This window comes from Neofelis nebulosa, chromosome 17 (genome assembly GCF_028018385.1).
Source record: "Neofelis nebulosa isolate mNeoNeb1 chromosome 17, mNeoNeb1.pri, whole genome shotgun sequence".
Lineage (NCBI taxonomy): Eukaryota > Metazoa > Chordata > Mammalia > Carnivora > Felidae > Neofelis > Neofelis nebulosa.
Window position 1 is genome coordinate 6,046,451 of NC_080798.1, and position 22,184 is coordinate 6,068,634.

Below are 22,184 nucleotides of genomic sequence, written 5' to 3' on the forward strand. Positions count from 1 at the left end.
TGGAACACCTATGACACTTTTCATGGGTTGCATGCAGTATTACACACTGAGGATAAAGAACAAAGTCTGGTGATGAAATCTGTCTCATCCACAGTTCTCCTTGACAACCTTGATCTTTAATATTAATAAGGAGTATGTTTAAATTTTTCTGCAAAATGTTTTCTTTAGCATCTTTTTCTTTTACCTTCTGTTGTTTAGGCATGAATATGAAGTTTGAAAATTCCCCAATATGGGGCGCCTGGGTGGCGCAGTCGGTTAAGCGTCCGACTTCAGCCAGGTCACGATCTCGCGGTCCGTGAGTTCGAGCCCCGCGTCAGGCTCTGGGCTGATGGCTCAGAGCCTGGAGCCTGTTTCTGCTTCTGTGCCTCCCTCTCTCTCTCTGCCCCTCCCCCGTTCATGCTCTGTCTCTCTCTGTCCCAAAAATAAATAAAAAACGTTGAAAAAAAAAATTAAAAAAAAAAAATTTAAAAAAAAAAAGAAAATTCCCCAATATACTTAATTAATTAATTAGAGAGAGAGAGAGAGTACACACAAGTGGGAGGCAGGGACAGAGGGAGAGGCAGAGAATCTTAAGCTGGTTTCACTCTCAGTGCAGAGCTGACACAGGCTCGATCCCAAGTCCCTGGGATGTTGGCCTGAGCAAAAATCAAGAGTGATGCTCAACTGACTGAGCCACCCAACTGCCCCCTAATATTCTTACAAAATTGCATTACTAAAATGTGTAGCTAATTGGGAAAAAACCCTCCTGGGATTATATCCACGTAAATAAGACAAAACCTAATAAAAGGCCTTTTGCCCCTCCCCATTCATCCTTCTTGGTCCTACAGCGCCCATCCTGCTGTAGGGAGAGAGAATGCTGTGTCCTAAGGGAGGTGGAGCATGCAGAGGACTGCCCAGGGGACCGTCCCATCCCAACCTGCATCTCTGGGCTTCCTGTTATGTGAGAATGGTAAACCACCTAGTTGTTTCAGCCACTAACTTCCAGGAGGTCTGTCCTCACAAATGAAAACTGACCTGACCAATAAGATTAATATTTGTATTGAGAGTAGAATGGAGCATTTGAGAGGGAAGCTTGAATTTAACATTTTGTAGCTGAGAAAGGCTGCAAAAAGCATCATCCTTCACAGATGGGTTAGAGCTGTTTGGCACATGTTGCCTAAAACTCACAATGTGAATGAAACAAAATATAGCGTGAGAATTTATGACAAATGTTCAGGGTGCTAGGGTAGAGACTTACAGGAGTAAGGAATTTGGTGCCATAAATGGAATAACATGTTTACTTGAGTATGTGAACTATTAGTCTCTGAGTGTATACGCTGCAGTAACTTTCTACTTTGGACAGATAAAATGCATTCACTCATTCTACCAGTCAGAAACTATTCTAATCACTGATATTAGCAGGAAACAAAACTCCTGTCTTCAAGTAACTTATATTCTATAAGGTTGAGTCTATAAGGATAAAATATGATAGTGATAAGTACCATAAACGTGTTCATATGTAATGATCGGCTGACAGGGTTTCCTAATTTAAACAACATTTTCAGGCAATGCCCACATGCTGAGGTCATCTTTGGGCAGAACCACTGAAAGTATCATGCAAATACACATGGAGAAGGGCAAGTGGGTATAGGAAAGAAGCAGAAAATCACCACAATGGGAACAGAATTACGGTGGATCAGGAATACCCACAATTGGCATGTGGCTTGGTGAAATGTGAGGCTAAGTTTCTACTGGAGACCTTTAAAATTTGGGAAACCTTATAGTTAGAATTTGTACAATTTTGATAACAAAACTCCCCAGAAGGCTTAGGAGCATATGTGATAGATCCAAAACCATGACCTGTTTGGAGAATGCACAGACCTATTTCTTTATGGCAGCCTTACCACTATTGAGAGAACACAGCAGTGAGGTGGGGTAATGAATTAATGGAAAGATGGTAAATACCATTTGTGAAAACTGTCTAGGGAGTTGATCCCAGGACTTGTTAAGATACATGCTTTTCCTGTTGTCTATGCTTATACCCAGCCAAGGGTATGTTGCTTCTTCCACTTACGAATGTGTACCAAGTAATACTAGTCAGGTCGTTTATGCCCCAGTTATATCTTCAATGTCAATATCATCAAAAAAAATTGTTTACATGTAAGAAGATACTGTACTTACAAATTGAATAGTAACAATATCACATATTTCATGTTTTCCTCACTAATTCAAGACCTAGTAACTCCCAATTATTCCTAGTTTTATTCTTCCAGTTGAGACCAGTCTTGTGTCAGCGTTGCCTAATATTTTAACTATAAAAGTGACTTTTCAGTATGTTTCATATCCCAATTTTATACTAAATCAGATGTGATGAGAATGGGACTATGTGCAAGGTCGGCAAACATTTATTTAAGAAACATATAGTAAAAATTTTATTCTTTGTAGGCAATACTGTTTCTGTTACCACTCTTCCAGTATGTCCTTATTGAGTCAAAAACACCTAAATATGAGTGTGGCTGCATTCCAGTTACACTTCACTTAAAAACAGACTGTAGGTTGCATTTGGCTCATGTTCTGTAGGTGGCAGACTCCTGATCTACCCAAAGGAATTAAGAGCGCTATATAGTAATAGTAACTATATGGTAAATAAAAAACTGTCTTCCCTATTTTTAAGCCTCATTAAAGAAACTAACAGTCTAGTGTATATGTGTATAGCATATGTAAAAGAAACCTATACTAATGGTAGCACAAGGCAGGAGTGGAGAAATGGAAGTCTTTGTGGAAAGGAAAGGTTGGATGATCTATATGAAGATGTATAAACTCTGAAGGTACTGTGGTCAGCTGTATAGGATAACCCCCAATGCAAACAAAAGCAATACTTAGAGCTAACAACAGTGAACCACAGTAAAGGATTTAAAACCATCTGTAAAAATCAGTTATTTCAAAGAAGACAGAGAGGGAATAGAGCAAAGGAGACATTATAAAAGCAAGAGCAAAATAATTTAAATCTATCTGTAAAACGAAATCATCTAAAGGCCCCATTGAAAAGCAAAATTGTGGGGCGCCTGGGTGGCGCAGTCGGTTAAGCATCCGACTTCAGCCAGGGCACGATCTTGCGGTCCGTGAGTTCGAGCCCCGCGTCGGGCTCTGGGCTGATGGCTCGGAGCCTGGAGCCTGTTTCCGATTCTGTGTCTCCCTCTCTCTCTGCCCCTCCCCGTTCATGCTCTGTCTCTCTCTGTCCCAAAAATAAATAAAAAACAAAACAAAAAAAAAACGTTGAAAAGCAACATTGTCACTGGATTTTTTTTTTTTTAGTTTTTAGTTATTTTGAGAGAGAGAGACTCAAGGAGGCTCTGTGATGTCAGCGTAGGCCCAACATGGGGCTCCATTTCAAGAGCCATGAGATCATGACCTGAGCTGAAATCAAGAGTCTTACACCAATAACCATGTGAGCCAACCAGGCGCCCCTGACAATTGGACTTTTTAAAGACAACACAATATTTCCTATGAGAAATTCACAAATTAAGGACACAAAGTAAACTCTTGAACAAAAGATAAACAAATGCTATAAAAAAATAGCTATATTAAGATCAAAGTAATTTCAAGACCAAGCAATATGACTGGGGAAAATGAAATCTATTTCCTAATCATAAAGAGGCACATTCACCAGAACGACATGAAAATCCTAATCCCTTGTTTTCACTACAAACAAATATGTAATCAAATACTCCTCATTTCCAAGTCAGACACTAGACCATGATGGCAGACATTCCTTAGTTCACACACACACGCACACACACACAAGCATTACACATAGATGCAAACACACATGCATATGCGCAACATACACTCAAATGCACAGCCATATACATTTACCCACTGACACTCACATGCACTTCACAGCAAACACACTCATGCACACACTCGTGAAATACAAGCACACACGTTTACACACACTCATCCGTACTCCTACATTCCCAGTCCCGTGTATGTAATTACATTCAAAGAGTCTGCATGCACATGTGTGTCTCCACAATGTGCTCACATGTTGAAAGAATACAGGAATCTCCTGACCTTGGATGCCTGAAAATGCCTCCAACTTTTCACGTTTTTTACTCATTCCATCCCTGCAACAACCCCCAAAAATGATATTTACCACATGCAGTATCTTAAAGTGCTGTGAGCATTGCCACTGCAGGTGCAAGTGAACGGGGCAGAGTTGGAAGGTTGGAGGCATGTGATAGAGCAGGGTCCAAATGAGGCTAGAGGGAGGGGGTTATAGGCAGTGTGCAGAGAGCATGGGACCGTAGAGAAATAGATGCAAAACTCTTCAAAGGCATAAGATGCCATAGTACTTGGTAAATACAGATAGGGACAGAAAAGCAAGGGGGAAAGGCTAAAATGAACCCTGAAGTATGGGAACAGAGTCAGGGACATCAGTATGAGAACAGTTAGCTGTAGTTATGCAAATAAACTGACAGGTAAAGAGACAACTATAGATATGGGTGTGAATAGGTTATTCCCAGGTCATTCTACTCAGAGAGTCTTAACAGCAATGACATCCCAGTAGCAAGGAGAACACTCAGCACCCACATCTTGGTTTCTAACACTATTCTCTTAAAAAAATAAAAAAGCCTCCTTGTAATTATGGCTGATTCTATGGCAGGAGCAGGGAAAATACAAGATGTGGCCGGAGGATCTTGTAATGGCAGAATGTTAAGAGTAAGGAAGTAATAAAAAAAAAAAAATGGGGACATATCAAAGGGACATAATAGCCAAACCTGAAAGAGCTCCTGCCTCCTGTTGCCAAATCTCTGATACCAACTGGGTGTCCTGCGATTCAGTGTAATTCTGACTTTATCTGGTGTTAGTAGAGACCCCACAAGTTAAGGGCAAAGTCCTTTCCAGGACTGCCCCCACTTCAGACACCAGTTACAAGTCAGGCATTCCCAAACCTCCTGTGCATCTCCAGCCAACTACAAATTTAAGGCTTCCTCTGAGCCCTGGTCTTCAATATTTGCTGGAAAGACTCACAGAACTCTGAAATTGCTATATGTATGATAATCCTTGATAAAGTTAACTCATATATTGGGACCCACAAAAATGGAGGCCACCCCAGTGGCCCCACTCACATTACAAATCTAAACCTAAATCAGCCTGCTCTTATGTGACACATCCAGCAAGGGAGCCAATCACAGTCCTCCAACTCAGTTTCAGGTGGCTGACCATGCCCTAGAAAACACCTGCTAGTCTTCCTTATAAGGAAATCCCTGACCTCCTAGCCAATCATGCACTGTTTCTGCACTGCCTCTTCTAAAACTCAATCTTGCCCCAAATCCCCCAGGAAGAGCACTCCACTCACTGCATGTGAGGCTCTGTCCTCCTCTCAATCAAGGGTTGTCTTCCCTGGAATAAAAGACAGCAAACTCATTACTAAATTGTTTTAGTTTTGTCATTTCTCATTTTATTATAAAGGATAGCAGTAAAGATCCAGATGAAGGCATCCATAGAGCAAGGTTTGGGAGGACTCCCCATACAGTAGCTTTTGTCCCCCACCAATAAACTCCCAGTATCGTCTCCAGGTGTTTAATCCAAGCGTCACTACCTAGGCATGAATGATTAAATCATTGGCCATATGACTGAACTCAATCTCCAGACAGACTCCTAACTCTCCCCAGAGGCTGTGCTGCTGAGTGATTCCATCTGATCGTGTAGGTGGCTTTCACAGGTGTCCAGTCCCTTTTTTGAAGTTCTGTGGGGGAACTCACGAATGGTGAGTTCATGACCCATGCCAAAGTCAGATCCCCAGTGGACTGAGCCACCTAGGTACCTCTAAAATATTTCATTTAAGAAATGTTCTATTTTTACGTAATCTCTACACCCAATATGGAGCTCAAAGTCACAATCCAGAGATTAAGGGATGCATGCTATACTGATTGAGCCAGTCAGGCCCTCCTTAAATAGTTCTAGGTTTCAGTTACCTCTTCTTTTTCCCCTTTCAATGGTGTCTACATTGCCTTGATGGTGTTTTCAAAAGCAATACTACCCTTGTTAAACAAAATATGTTCATATACTCTACCTTCAAATTGCTACTCGTCTCCTGCACCAAGCTTGATGAAATGGTCCTCTGTAACATCTTGTATCGTCAGGTTGGAAAAGCAGAAGTCCATCTTGAAATCTCTTTCTAGCCAACACATCCAACTGCCATCAAGATTTAACACAGAACAATCTACCTTCTAAACATTTCAACAGTCCATTCAGTCTTTTCCCACATACCCAATCTGTTTACTGGCTGCCTCACACCTGCACTTTTTGGAAAATTTAGCTGACAACTCTTCCTATGTTCTTTGTCCACTGCAGTTTACTCTTCAAATGTTGAGCAGAAAATATTTTCATACCCTCATCTTGCTCCATAAACATTATCATATTGAAACATCTCCAATTTCTCTTAGATATGAGGCATAATATTCACAACATAGCCTCCAAAGCCAACAATAAGTAAAACCTAGTTTTCCCTCCACGTTCACTCCAGGCCATTTGCATCACAAATCAGGATTTACAATTCCTGGATAATTGGAATTTAATGTCTTAGAAAATTTAATATCTTAATTTGAAAGTTACACATTCAAACATATTTCCAGTATGTTCACAGTATTTCAGGACTCTTTTATGGAATCTTAACTTAGGCACTATTACCAATAATAAAATACAATTATAAAAGTACACACATATTGATTACAGAAGATTTCACGTACCATGCTCTTTACTACTTCATATTAGGCTAGTGTCAATGTGTCCTGTTCACCCCTCTCTCTGTAATAAAGATGGCACATGTTTGTTCTTAACATTCTTTGAGGTCTCAATGCATCCATGACTGAACAGGTGGAAGAAGATTCATAATTCCCTGATGAGATAGGGAATTAAGTATTTCCTCCACAGAAGACAAGATACAGCCTGAATATAGTGGGGTCATGGTTCGTGAGAACAAAGGGCTAGTATTGAAAACCACACAGTGATTAGTACAGCGACATTCACCAGCCACCAACTAGAATTATCCAAGAGAGCCAAGTAAACAAATGATGGACAAAACAGCATAAAACCATACAAAGGTGGTCACCAAAACAAGGATGCTTTGGGTAGCTCTGGTCTCATGGTATCACTGGAGGGTCTCGGGGAGAGATTATTCCTAATGATACCCTGGACCCTCTGTTTGTGCCTATGAAGGAGAAAAACCATGGAGTTTCTGGGCAGGGTCATGTGTCCCAAACACAAAATGTCATGGAAAGATGTCATTGCTGCATCTAATGAGCCTGTGATCTTGTCTCTACGCTGTGAAGCAGAACAATATACCAAACCACTTCTTTTGGTAATAGTTTTGTTGTTCCATTTACCAGTCATATAAATAGGAAAAAAACATGTTTACGAACATGTGGAACACCCTACACAGGATAGTGGAGGGGCCAATGTATTTTGGAGCTTTCACTTTAAGCTCTGTCTGCCTTGAGTTCCCAGGGCTGATCATGATGGCCTGAAAGACACAAATGGACGTACCTCTGGCCACTCTGTGAACACATAAAAGAACATAGCATCCATAATGATTGGTGAAATGTTTCAGCCCTAGAGGTGCCATGGTCTCTGGGATTCCTCTAGAGAGAATGTGCAAGGAGTTGGCTATAGTCAAGTGCCTGAGAATCAAATTCATGGGTTTGCCTTGCATCCTCTGAAGCAAAGGGACATCTAATGATAGAAGAGGGAGAAATTGCCCAGGATTCTAATGACAATGTGGGATAGGAAGATCACTGCTATATACAAATGCACTGAGGCCATTCTATCATTATTTAGAACACAGTATTCAAATTCACAGGCAGCTAGGTCTGCCTGAAAAGGTGTTTCAGACTTCATGGAAAATAAAATGTCCACTTACCTTTCCTTTCCCTTCAGAATGAACATCTAAACTGTATTGTCTTTTGTTAAGAGATGTCCAAAGTTACATGTGTGTCTTTTTATAGCACTTACAATGTGTGGGTCACTGTTATTACTGCTTTCCCTATTGCAACTTATATAATATTCACAACCCTATGAGTTAGGAACTAACATTACTCTCATTCTATAGACGAGGAGAATTTAACCATGGGAAGTTAAGTGACTCGTGTAAATAGTAGTAGAATCAGGATTTGAACCTGGGTAGCCTAGTTGCAATGACACGAATGCTTCCTACTATACTATAGTCTGCCAGGAACCTCGTTATGGGCATAAACACACATACAGATGCCTTCTCATATTTTAAATTTATTTTACTTAATAAACCTGGTTTGATCATTTCCCACTTTTGTTTAAGTATCCTTTATAACGAATGTAACTAAGGAGTGAATATTCAAAGGTCTTAATAAATTATACTTGCACTGAATAGTTTTATATGAGCCAGTCAGATTTTTTTAATGTAGACAACTGTTAGGATAGTAGCTGAACTCATTTCATTTTTTTCCTGGACCAAAAGGGCAATGGCATCCATAACAAATTATTGTGCTGAACTGCACTGTGTGCTAACATATAGGACATGAAATATCACATAGTGATAAAGCATGTTAGGGCATAAAATAAGTTAATCCTATTTAAAGATCACATCCCTGTATGTTTCTTGTTTTAGAGTAAACAAATGGAAACTCAAATCGATATTTGATTTGGAAAAGCTATTAAAATAAGTAAATAAATAAATCTGCAATATGGAATTTGAAGACTTGGAATCATGGGCATCTAATGAATTGAAAAGCAAGATAGGTGAGTGGTGAGCTGGGAATACTATTGAAGTGATTTTCACCAGAAGAAACATGGCTTAAAATTGCTTTTTTTTTCTTGATGAGATTATATTTTTAATTAATTTATTATTTTAAAATGAAATTAAAATGGAAAAATAAAGTCCTTAATACTTTGCTCTTTAAAACCCTCTATAGTGATGTTATCTTTTTCTTAAAGGATCTTTCCTAATTTTAGGAAAGAAGATTCTCTCACATATCAAGAGTCCACAGAGATTTTCAGTAGAGACACATTTACTGTCTCCATTAAGCACATGAAACTCAAGTTACAGAAGAGTAAATTTCAGCAGTTCGCATTCAGTCACACTGTTTCTGCTGTGAATCAGGTATTTCAGTTAGTTCCATCATACTTATTGTAACATGCACATGCGTTCCCAGGGCTCCCAGTATTGCTCCTGAAAATGTCTCTGTGACTCTTGCTCATGGTATTGAATAGCAGACAAATTCTGAAAGTATGATTTTTTTTTTAAGTAGACTGTCCCTGCCCAGTGAGGGGTTGGAACTCATGACCCTGAGATCAAGAACTGAGCTGAGGTCGAGAGTTGGATGTGTAAACGACTGAGCCATCCCAGTGCTACCTGAAATTATAATCTTGAAGCAGCATAAAATTCAGCCTCTGACAGCACTTGGATCAAACACAAAGCACCCCTTCAAGGAGGATTTTGGTGAATTACATCATCAGCAGTCATGCACTGATTGAGCAGTCTCTCTCAAGCTCAGCCTGTGCCAGAAGATTCTTTCCCAGACATGCTCACCTACCCAGATTCCTGCTGCATCTCCCAACCTTAGAGACTGTGCTCTCACACTAAACTAGAAGATTCTCACAGACTCCTTCCTGCTGCCAGGACTGGAAGCTGGGTGTAAAGTAGCAGGCAAAGCATGTGTGGGAGGGAGGAAGCCAAACCCTGAGATAGAGGTTAGTGATTCTGTGACTTCACCTCCCCAAAGAATTGCCGTCATCATGTCAGCTGTAGTGACAATGATAGTTCAACACTTGGGGAACTGAGAACGGTTCTGAAAAACTCTTTAATTACCAGGATCTATTAGAAGTTTCTAGTGAACATATCCAAAGTGACTGTTGGAGTGTTTGAGAGAGACTCTTCCTTTTCCGTTATTTCTGGAAGCAGACAGGGTCTCACATGGAAGGAGGAAATGCCGAGGTCTGAGCCACTAAAGACCAGCCTCATTGGATTCTGTGCCTCCCTGAGAATTTCTTTTACTCCTGTCTAATTCTTTGTTAGTCTTCAGACCCAAGTACCACCACCATTTAACTTACGGGTAGAGAGAAAGAATCCTCCAAATGACTCAAGAAGGATGTTCTAGTTTTAAAATTTTCAATATCTGCAATTCATTTTAAATTTTCAATAAGTGGAAATAAAGGACATGAGGTCAGTAAGTGAGATTAAAAATAACTTGTTCCACTTCCCCAACTCAAAACAAATTAACTAGAAAGCCTATATAAAATGGACATTTACTAGGAAAATACATTTTGCCAAAATTGACTTCAGTAGGAGGGAATTTAAACAGATCAAAATCCATAGAGAAGAGGAAGACATTTATCAGAGTCCCTTATGAATAAAAGCACCTGGATCAGATTAGCCGCCAGATTCTTCCATTCTTTTAAATACCAGGTAAGCTAATGCTACTTACTCAATTCAAGAACATCAAAGAGGAAGTAACATTTCCAAATTATCTTTATACATCACATACAATTCTGTAACTAAAGCATCCTAAAGTTTGTACCAAAAAGAATACCACAGAAAGATGTCACCTTTTCCTACAGATGGTACCATGTAAAATAATGTAGCCCCAAACCCCTGAGAAATAAAATAAAAATATGATGAGCAAAGAAATTCGTGTCTCCAATTCAAGAATGATTCATTATTAGGAAGTTCATTAGTATGCTTCATCATATTTATGAAGAGAAATCAAGAAATCTTACTCATAGTTAAAAAACATTTTTGGAAGAATTCATCATGTAAGAATGTGAAATCAAAACACTAGGAAATTCTTTAGAATCTTTCCAAACTTGAGAAAACAAAGTCTTCATCCTGCTCATAGGAAATCACTAGAGATATTCCACTAAGGCCAGAAAACCACAGTAAAAAAAGTACGTGATCACCTGTTCTATTTATTTATCACTGTGTTGCAGGGTTAGCCAGGGCCATTTAAAATGGCAGAGGAATTCGAAAGAAAGACCTAGAATTATGTTTTCATATGATGCAAGTATACCTCTGGAAACATAAAGGAACTCATAGAAGATCCACTTGGAAAAACTATTCAGTATGCTAATGGGTTATACTGCTGATATACAAAAACAATAGGCTTTTGTACATAGGGTATTATTTTTAAGATTATATTTTTAAGTAATCACTACAACCAACATGGGTCATGATCCTGAGGTCAAGAGTGGCAGGCCCTACCAAGTAAGCCACCCAGGTGCCCCTGTACATAGCATATGTTTGTACAATAGCCTATGTACAACAAAGAATCATTTATGAGTTTTAGCAGGAGTGTCTCCAATTACAAAAGTGTAATATAAAATGAAAGAGGGGAATAGGGGACTCAGTCAGTTAAGAATATGACTTTTAATTTCAGCTCAGGTTGTGATCCCAGGGTCATGGGATTGAGCCCTGTGTCTTGTTGTGCTGAACATCGAGCTTGCTTGGGATTCTCTCTCTCCCCCCCTTTCTCTCTCTCTCTCTCTCTCTCTCTCTCTCTCTCTCAAATAAATGAACAAACATACAAACAAATATTGTTGTAAAAAAAATAAAATGAAATAAAGTAACCAGGAATGAATCTAACAAAAATGTGTAAAGCCTATATGGGGAAAAAAAATTCCTGAAATATAGGAAAGGAGAAATAAATGAATGGAAATTTACATCATGTTCTTGGGTGGAAAAACTCAATATTATAGAAAGGTCAATTCTCCTTTAGCTAATTTATAAATTTAGTTTGATCCTGATATAGATACGATCAGTTTCTTCAAACTATCAATGTGACTGTAAAAATCTTACAGAATACTGAAGAATAGGCACAAAAACGTCCTCATTGAGTTTTGATGCAACTTGTTTTGTATGTTCCGAGTGGCCAGTGGTGTATCCATTGGCAGCACCTGCTTCTTGAGTGTCTTCCAGGACATCACGATTGGCCCCAGGAACTCCAAGATGATAGAACTTAAAATAGAGGCTCTGCGTGCCTCTCTAACAGTCAGCTGCCCAATCGTAACTTGGTGGTAAATACCACTTTAATCTTCCTGTGACTGACTGAACCGAGAAAACATCACATAGAAACATGACTGGGGGTGCTGAATACCAAGATCACAGGATCACCACTTTTAACCTTCCCTCCTGTCAGACATTTGGGATTCATGCCCTGGGGCAGTATCTCCCTAGTTTTCAAGCTTCTAAGATACAAGCAGTGGGTCCAGCACATTTACAGGAACAACATCTCCAGAATTTCCCCAGAGGTGAGGTCTACCCAAGGCATCCTTGTCTTGGTAAGCACCTTTGTGTCTTTTTAAGCTCCCTCTTCCACCTTTTCATGTCATTTGGCTCTTTCTGAAAATCCCAGTTGGTGGGAGCTGAACCCCTGTGCTCTAATCACTCCATGTTTGTGTTTCTTTCTTTTTTTTTTTTTTAATTTTTTAAACGTTTATTTATTTTTGAGACAGAGGGAGACAGAGCATGAACGGGGGAGGGTCACAGAGAGAGGGAGACACAGAATCTGAAACAGGCTCCAGGCTCTGAGCTGTCAGCACAGAGCCCGACGCGGGGGCTCGAACTCACGGACCACGAGATCATGACCTGAGCCGAAGTCGGCCACTTAACCGACCAAGCCACCCAGGCGCCCCCCCCCTTTTTTTTTTCTTAACAGTCAGCCCTTTTGTTCTCTGGAGCCCTGACCTTAATTGTGTCCAGGATCGTCTCTGCACGCTGCAGAAGGAATACCCAACTGTCTAAAATGACAAGATACCTATAAACTATTGTAAACTGTTAGACAATGAGTAGTTACTTTTTAATTCACTCCTTGCAGAGATTTAAGCCCTGGAAGGGTCAGTCACATAATAGAGAGGATGTGAAAAGCAAATGCAGCCAGCACCACCTTCAGAATTTCCACAGGAAACAGAAGAGGAGCTATCAACTGGCACATTTCCTATTAAAAATTATTAAGAGTGTATATGACGCTGCTGAAAACGTGAAACACTAGTGGTAGAGTTTGCTTGCACCATTTACGTACAGAACAGAAATCCTTATCACATGTTTGTGGAAATACTTCAAAACCAGTATTGCATCAGTACTAGGAAAAGTTACATCTCTCTGAAGGAGTCCACCTTTTAGAAGCTTCCTTATTGGCCCTTGACACCAAGCAATCAGAAACAGAAAACAAAAGGATCAGTTAAAATATCTAATTTTCTGGGTACCTGGGTGTCTCAGTTGGCTAAGCCAGGGACTCTGGGTTTCGGCTGAGGTCATATCTTTTGTGATAGCCAGTCCAGACATGGGGTGAGGGGCGGTGTACAGAGGGCTCTGCTCAGAGCCTGCTTGGGATTCTAGATCTAGCTCTCTGCCCCTTCCCGCTTGCATTCCCTCCCGTGCTCTCTCTCAAAATAAATAAATTTTTAAAACTCTAATTTTCAAGAAAAAAATAGACTTCTAAAATACCTGAGAACAATTTGTTTAATTAAAATTGCAATGAAATTTTTTTTTTTTACACTTTTATTTTTTTATTTTTTTTATTTATTTTTGGGACAGAGAGAGACAGAGCATGAATGGGGGAGGGGCAGAGAGAGGGAGACACAGAATCGGAAACAGGCTCCAGGCTCCGAGCCATCAGCCCAGAGCCTGACGCGGGGCTCGAACTCACAGACCGCGAGATCGTGACCTGGCTGAAGTCGGACGCTTAACCGACTGCGCCACCCAGGCGCCCCAAAATTGCAATGAAATTTGGCAATTAAGGGCTTAAGCACATACAGGTCCCACTGGTAGGTCTCAAAGACATTCGGATTTGTAATTCATCTGGAGAGGTGTGGAGTTGAATATCAAATTTAAGAGAGAGAGATTAATCAACACCCATTGACACAGGAACTTTTATTCCTTTAAAGCAACGTGCCAGCGCTCCGTCCCACAGCCCAAGGCCCGGCGGGGAAAGCCTGGAGTGCAGTCCAAGGGATGGCGAGAAGTGACAGTTGAGTGAAAAGTCTGAGGACGAGTTAATACCGAACAGCACAATTCCCACAGGACAGTGTTTATTTCTTTTAATGTTTATTTTATTTTTGAAAGAGAGAGAGTGCGAGCGAGGTAGGGGCAGAGAGAGGAGACAGAATCCAAAGCAGGCTCCAAGCTCTGAGGTGTCAGCACAGAGCCCGATGGGAGGCTCCAACCCACCATAGGGAGATCAGGACCAGAACCAAAGTCAGGCTTAACCTACTGAGCCACACAGGCGCCCCCCGCCCCCCAGAACAGTTGTGCGTGTCGCATTCTAGCGTCCATCACCGACACTGACCACCCCGGCTTTTACTTTATTAAACAAGGAGCTGTCACTATCCGGGTCTCAGTCGACCCACGAGGACCCCGGGCGCCAGGTCCCCACACTGCTCCGCCTCCCCCCTAGAGCGCATGTCCACGGCTCTCTAAACACTTTTCTCTCACCCCCCCACCCCAACCCGCCCCCCCCCCCAAAAAAAAATTGCTTCCCCGGGCACCGGGCTCAACTTGTGAAATACCGCCGCTCCCAACAGAAGCGACCCACCCTTCCCTGAGGTTGCACCCAGCCTGGCTCGAAACGACACCCGCGGGATTGGACGGAATCCAAAAGCGGAACCCGAAACCGCGCGGCCGGAAGAGAAAACAGACCCGCAGACGCTGGGAGGAGAGTGGTGCGCTGGACCCGCCCCACCGGATGTGTCCTGGACACGCCCCGGCACCGCCCCGCGACGCACGCGCGTGCGCCATTTTCTGCAGCCCCGGAAGCTGATCCAGCAGGGCAACGTGCGCTGTGGGGTGAGCGAGTCTCCATTTTTCTGGTTCGCACCAGCGGTTGCGCTGCTCAGTGCCTGGGGCTCCACCCCAGGTTCCGGGGTCGCCTGGTAAGGTAAAATTCTTGAACCGTCTTCTCCCTTTCATCGCTCGCGGCCTGGCTAAGACGTTCCGAGTCCTTTCTCTCGGGGCGGGTCCCAGGGGTCTGTGGTCGTTTTCGGTTAAAATCGCTCCGAGGCAGGTTCGGGCCAAGCCGTTCTGCCTGTGGCCCTTGCAGACCCCGATATCCTTGCCGGTCACTTTCCTGCTCAGAACCTTTCTCTGACTGCCGAGTGTCCCCCGTGCCCCCAACCCCATACTGCGTCGGGCACAGTGGTCACTAGGGAGGTGGGTGCAGGCCGTTGGCCGCAGGGTGGCCGTCCGTCTGGGTGTGGACGGAGATGGCGGGGAAGGACGCAGAAATCTGCGGAGTTAGAGGGTCATCAGAAAGTGTGGGGAGAAAAACCGGAGGGGATTGACACAGGCTGCCGCAGAATAGGGTGAAACTGTCTGTTGGAGGAGGAATAGCGACGGAGGGAAACGGAAATGGACAAAAGGACTGAAGAGAAACAAGGACACAGACTTCTACAGAGAAGAAAACGCGTAGGGGTCACAGACAAGGCACAGGACCCAAACCCTAGTGAAGAACCGAGGATATCAAGTTGTGAAGTACCGACTTGAAGTTTTATGACCTCGTTAATCTAACATTTGGTGAATTGTTTCAGTTGTGGAGAAGAGATTGAGAGTGTGAAACCTGATGTTTGAGGCATCTGCACTTTCTAGCATTGCATCAGAAGATAATGCCATGGGCAACCCCTCCTCATCCAGGGGGACTAGAACTGTCAGTTAAAGGGGACTTTCTGTAACCACATGGTGCTTTTACGGTGGCCATTGTTAACAATACTGTTTGTCTCTCCCCCTTTTTTCGTGGCTCATGGCATTCTTTTCTGAATTTGATGTATCCTCACACTTGTTGTGACTTTAATCTCAGATTCCACTGGAGAGCTTTTCAACTTCCAAATTATTTTTTCTTGTAATTTTATTGTTCAGAGTAAGAGTTTTATATGCTTTCTACTCTACCATATGTTGCAAGGATTCTTTGATATCTGTTAAAGAACTTTATGGTATTTCATTACACATCCGTTAAGGATGGTGGTAACCTTTTAACACTCAAAACCTAGTTTAGTGTGCTAATTTAATAATTCAGCAGTTCTCTTCTTGCGTTAAGGCAGTTTATAAATTATCAAGCTTTGAGCTGAGTTCTCCAGCTAAGTGGATGATCCCCTCAAGTCCCCTCTGTCTTCTCTGTACAGATGTTGAAGGGTGGTCTTGATTGATGTGGAACTTGGTTCCAGCAGAGCTCATCCGTTCATAATACAGAGAGTGTTCAGACCTCGTGCCCACAGGTGACCCTTTTTCATGTTTTCCAGGAGCAGTAACTATTTGTAATTTCATATAGCTTTTCTGGAAAAGAGGAATTAAATGCTTGGGTTTGCTTAAACCCATAAAAGAGAAGCTTCTCTCCTTCAGGAACATGAAAGGTAATCTGGAATTAGGACAAGGCCTTTCTACTTCAACCTGTCCAGGCCGCCTTTTCAGAGATTTCTTACACCCAGTTCTGCTCATTCAACTGAGACTTCTTCAGGGTAACTTGGCAAATTAACTGCCCCGCTAACCCCCGATGGACCCACCTGTAACAGGAGACAATAGACCAAGAATTCTGAACCTGAGTTAATAAGATGCGTGAAATGATTTTCAAAACTAGGTGCGTCTTTGGTAGTGTTGTGGGAGAGAGTGTGCAGTTATAATGGGAGTTCACAATGTGACCCAGTTCCAAAAATATCGAAAGCCACTAAGAAAGAAGCAGGAGCATAGCTCAGAGACCGGGATGTGCCTCTGTCACCTCCACCCTCTGTGTATCCTGGCTAAATCTTAAAAATTTGATTGTGTCGTCTTTTGACATTAAACTCTCTTACAGGCTTCCCATCAGCATCAGGACAAAGGTCTAAACTTCTCAGTATGGCTTCCAGGGAGCTCTGGAGCTGGGTGGCCCTTAAGAGTTGGTCCATATTGATGGCACGGACAGGCTTCTCCGACCTGCATCATCCATTCCTTGGATGCGGGCTACCTAGGGAGGAGCGAAGAACTTAAATGAGCCCATTCCCTTTGGCCAAGTGCCAGGTAGACAAGACAATGCAGTTGCAGTGGAGTGTGTAAGTTTGAGCGGTAGGGGAGGCCTTCGTGAAGAAGTGGGTAAAAAATGCACTTGTTGGCCTCCACATAGGACCTTATTGTCCCCGCATCCCTCCTGTTGCAGTGGGCAGCAAAGGCCTTTTTCCCATGGCAAGTTTCTCCCCATATGTATATTGTGGCAGAGGATGGGGTTATGTTGATTCTGAAAATTAAACAACATCCTTTTTGTCACACAGTATAACCTTACTTGAGAAGGAAGACCAGAAGAAGAGGGAAAAAAGAAGGAATGGCTCTTTTCCAGGTAAAATCCCATTTTTTGTTGATTTTTCTTCCTAAAATGTCACTTTGGACTTGTTAATCTTGTCTGTCTGTGAGGTGTCCTGCCTGAGTTGTTTACTCACACCCAGGGCTTTCTCCCAATCTCCCCTCCTCTCCATGCATATTTCATCTTAACTGTGACCAAGTGACGCGGAACTTGGGAAGAGGCACCTGTTAGGTGGTCATCCTGGGAATGTTGTTCTACACAGGCTAGGACTGGAGATAGGGAGTTAGCTCTTTGGTATCTTCAGGAAGGATTCTTCAGAGATCCCTCCTGGATCCTTTTTCAGCTCATATAAACCAGGATTAAAGAGATTATGTATGTAAGTCATGTATTAATGTGCAAAAGTACCTGAGGAACCCTGGAAAATAAGAGTGCTGGAAATTTACTTCATCCGGTTTTACAAATGCATTTTGATGTTAAACCAGGGACTCATTGTGCTTCTGACTCCACGATATTAATACTTTGGAATAGAATAGAAAGTTGAAAGTAGGAATGAGAAGTAGAGAGGGTGTCTTGGTTTATTAACATAATTGGTTTTCAAATGTAGAACCAACCTACTTGTCAAACAGTGTCACAGACGATGAGACTGGAGTTCTCTCTTGTCCAGAAGAGAGCAGATGCAGAATGGAATATGAGAAAGGGTGATGTCCGCAAGGAAACAGGAGCCCCCAACAGGGGTTTTTTCTCAGTATTTATTGAGCCCATGAGATATTACACATGTGGTACACATGAAGAAAACAAGTACTTACACACATGAACGTGGAGAAACCATCAGACAGGAACATTAACTTGTGTGTGTAGGAAGCAGAGGGTCTGGAGGCAAGTGGAGTGTGTGACCAAAGTACATTAGTAGATTGGCGTCAGATGGAAAGGAATTTCCTGCAGGTGCTGTAAGAAGTTACTCGTGATCCCATTGCAATATCTTGCTAGCTAACTTTGGGCACGTTCGCCCCATGGTGGGAGATTTTCGCCCTAAGCTTTTCTGTAGCTAATGACTTTACCTTGGATGCTTTTGTCCCGTGGTGGCAGCTTTCTGCCCTAAGCTTTCTAACCTGTTTGTGGAAGTCTAAGGGATTCTTGAACCTATTTCCCCCTGGCTCCCCATTTTGGTTTTTTTCATCTTAAGTTTGCGTGTGAGGACAGTCATGATGGCTACCTGATCCGTATTTTGCTGTCTGGTGGTTTGGAGAGTGATTCTGCAATGGCATAAAAGGAGACATCGTACAAGTATTCCGCTTCACAGAGTTATAATGGAGGTTTAGCACCTGTTGTCTTTTTTCTATAAGTTGGATGGCCGCCATAAGGGCTTTGAGGTGTGCCATTATTTGTTTGTAGAAGTTTCGCTTATTAGCTCTTTGATAGTGTTGACCAAAACTGGGTTAAGTACATGTGCAGTTTCAGTGTGCTGAAGACTAATTTGAGCAATGGTAGCAGAGGCTATAACGCTTACTGTGGCTTGGATCCCCATGAGTAAGAGGCCTATGAAACGCCTTTGTCTGGTTAATGAATACCAGTGATGGAGATCATTGCCATCAGATGCAAATCAGGTGTGTAGGCTATACCACTTCGTTGTAAGAGGAAGCGGGCCTGGTTTGACAGGCGTTTAGGCTTCCCTCATGTTATATGAGGAGCTAGGAATTGCATTTGTGGAGCGACTTCAGGATGATGAACAGTGAAGTGGTTTCTTCCATCCTGAAAGTGGAGCGGTGGTCGTTCATTCTGAGTCATTCTCTGGAAGTCCTGGTTGATTGGAAGGTGTTCTGGGTTCTCCCCCATGCTGTGATACAGCTTCACCAACCAAGATAGAATCCCCAGAGGTCCAGAATATGAAAGAATACAAGCATATTCTCAGACCCAAGTGACAAGTTTGAACTGGCACCATAGGATGAGAGGGTTTATGGAATTTAGGAAAATGGAGCTTAGCTGCGTTAGTCCTTGAGGGTCAAGATTTGAAAACGTAAGAGGGATCATAGTGTGATCGAGGAGAAGTTGAGCTTGTAATGTAGACAACCATGGGTAATTCTGCCTTTTTTGTTGTTTTTAACATATTTTTATGTTTATTATGTGCTTGTTCTACAATTGCTTGTCCTTGCGGATTGTAGGGAATTTTAATTTTGTCTGCCATTTCCTTCTTCCTTTGTTCCACATTGTACCCCCTGAAAGTTTTGACTCTTCAAATCTTCAAGGTTGCTGAGGGTGGATGGTCTTCTCTTCTGTAACTTCTTCTTGTTGAATAGGGCCATAGAGAGTCCATCCCTAGGGGCAACATTGGTAAGTTGGGGTAGGTATAGCAGAGTTAGGAAAAGGAAAGACAGTGCAGGGGAAACAGCCTCCTTGAGTATAAAGGATCATCTGTCTACTGGGAGTGATAGCGGTGAAGAAGTCTTCCAACAGGAGTCGCAAAACTATGACAAAAAAGACTCAAAAATGGACATGATTAAAAGATCTAATGCAGGTGAGAAGGAAATTCAGTTATTTCTGTGGCACATAACACTTCAATTATCAGAATATCAAGTGATGACCTTATGCCAAAAAATATTAAAGCTAGGAATTGCATATAATCTCTATAATAGGTATAGCATGTACTCAAATGTAACCTAAGGATTATTATTTGTTTGCCATTTCCAGAGTAAGTTAACATAATAAAGAAGTCTAATTGGTCAAAAAGACTTCATTTACAATTTAAATTTTGGAAAATTTGTTAGAAAAAAACTCAAAGTTGTATACCACCAAGTGTGTTTACCATCAGACCCCGATATCCTCACTTTCCCTGCAATAAGAAGCTGAAAGCAGATGAGCCTTACTTAGGAATCAGTGATTTAGCATCCCATCCTATTTAGAAAAGGCCTAGATGTCCCAACAAATTCAATCCCAATTTATCATGCACGGAAAACTTTTCGAGTTACTAAAGCCTTTGAAAGCTAGTGTAACAATGACTCATGAAACCTGTGAGACCAAGTTTCCAATTACTTTAAGTTGTAACATGAGCTTATTTGACCTTTGATTAACAGGTCTGTTTCAAACCAACAAACTTACATTCGGGTCCCCCTAACACAGTTTGTTCCATATGGTTAATTTTTATCTGAAACACTGGTGAGGAAGTCTGAAGTGGATGGTCTTGGCTTGTTGACATCTCAGAGACAATTTTAAGGTTGGGTAAAGGTTTCTATAGGTCATGATATGGCTTGCAGTTATGAATATTAGGTAGACCCTGGTTCAGTTTATAATATGTGTTCCCATATTTTTTCCAATTTTCCAAAGGCAAGAAGTCTTGTGAGTTTTCTTGAGGTGTCTGTAAACACCATAAGGGCATTCTTAGTAGGTTGTTGCATCGGAGTAAGGATGTATTCAGAAGGAATCTTTTGTTCCTTTAACAGGTTAGATTTTTCCCATTGACAAAGTGGGGAGTTGGCATTCTCAGGGTGTAGGGGTGCTGAAGGGGCTGGCTGACAATAAGGAGGTTTAGGTTCCGTGGCAGAAGGTTTTATTTACTTTCAGTGGGTCTACATCTTCATAAACATCTTCTGCACCCAGGGGGAAAATGGCCATAGGGACAGTAGACTATATAAGAATAACTCAGGCAGAACATTGGCGCCTTCCATATGTCATTCCTTTAGTGTGTCTTACCTATTCGTTCCAAATGTCTAAGTCGAAGGTTCCTTGCTTAGGAGACCAAGGATAGTGTTGCTGGATAACCATTAGTAATTTAAGGAGTGCTGTATGAACTTGTTGTTTTCTGTTCTAGGGATAGGGAGTCTCCCATAATAATTCTCTCAAAAGTTCCACAGCAGTGAATAATAATATAGTTTTGCTTTTCTCTTACCTCATCAGGAGAGATTGTAGACCCGTGCACTTTTTCTGTTTGTAGAGTTCTAGTCGTTCTGTGGCTTTCTGCAGTCCCTGAGTTACATTCGCTTCTTAGCCACGTTGGCCTCTAGCTCCATTGTGTTCTACCACATTGTCTTCTTAGACACGTCCCCTGCTTCACGTCGACTTCTTAGTCACGACGGTTTTTCTTCTAATTATGTTGACTTCACGTCACCTTCTATCACATGGACTTTGGTCACCTTGGTTTTTATCATGTCGATTTCTATCCCATCGGGATCACCATCTGGCAAAGATTATGAGCCTTGAGTTCTCTCTTGCCCAGCGAGAGAACAGACCTAGAATGGAATACGAGAGAGGCTAATGTCCGGGAGGAGACAGGAGGCCCCAACGGGTTCATCTCTGTATTTATTGAGCTCCCAAGATACTACACACATGGTGAATGTGAAGAAAATAAGATCTTAACACGCGTTAATGTGGACAAAACCATCAGACAGGAATCATTAAATTGTGTGGGTAAGAAGCAAAGGGTCTGGGGTGTAAGTGGAGTTTGTGGTTAAAGTACATTAGTAGTTTGGTGTCAGATGGAAAGTAATTTTCTGCAGATGATATACAAAGTTGCTCAGTATCCCATTACAATATCTAGCTAACTAACCTCGGGTGATTTTGCTCCATTGTGGCTTCTTTCTATCCTAAGCATTTCTCTATTTAATGACTTAACCCTGGGCGCTTTAGCTCCGTGGTGGCATCTTTCTGCCTTAAGCTTTCTTAACCCATTTAGGTAAGTAGAAGTGATTCTAGAACCTATTTCTCCACATAATAGTAAATGTTGTATAAATTATTGATAGCACATCCATCTCTTAAAGACCATGGTTTCTTTTAGGAACTCTTATACGTTGTACATTTTTTAGAGAAAAATGTGTATAATTTAGCCAGACATAGCATAACTTTCTGTCATCACAGAGGATGGTGCTCAGTTTTAATTTTACATATTATTATTACATTTTATTATTTTTGTGTGTATGTATTAAACTT

General features: G+C 41.8%; 3 protein-coding genes and 1 pseudogene across 4 annotated transcripts in view; 1 reads left to right on the forward strand and 3 right to left on the reverse strand.

Moving 5' to 3' along the window:
* LOC131499605 (zinc finger protein 677-like) overlaps positions 1–22,184 on the reverse strand; it is a 355,569-nt gene that overhangs the window by 162,500 nt on the left and 170,885 nt on the right. The window lies entirely within an intron of this gene.
* LOC131499583 (zinc finger protein 665-like) overlaps positions 1–22,184 on the reverse strand; it is a 335,470-nt gene that overhangs the window by 142,933 nt on the left and 170,353 nt on the right. The gene's annotated exons all lie outside the window — the stretch shown is intronic.
* Positions 6,949–7,806, reverse strand: LOC131500063 (vomeronasal type-1 receptor 2-like; annotated as a pseudogene).
* The window catches only part of LOC131499584 (zinc finger protein 677-like), a 59,451-nt gene continuing 51,773 nt past the window's right edge, over positions 14,507–22,184 (forward strand). Inside the window, exons 1-2 of one of the 2 annotated variants that reach the window (XM_058707674.1) lie at positions 14,507–14,880; positions 17,239–17,303. In XM_058707674.1, the coding sequence (XP_058563657.1) occupies positions 17,289–17,303 (15 nt within the window). In that variant the 5' untranslated portion in view covers positions 14,507–14,880; positions 17,239–17,288. The remainder of the gene's footprint in view (positions 14,881–17,238; positions 17,304–22,184) is intronic. The other variant, XM_058707675.1, reaches the window with a different exon arrangement.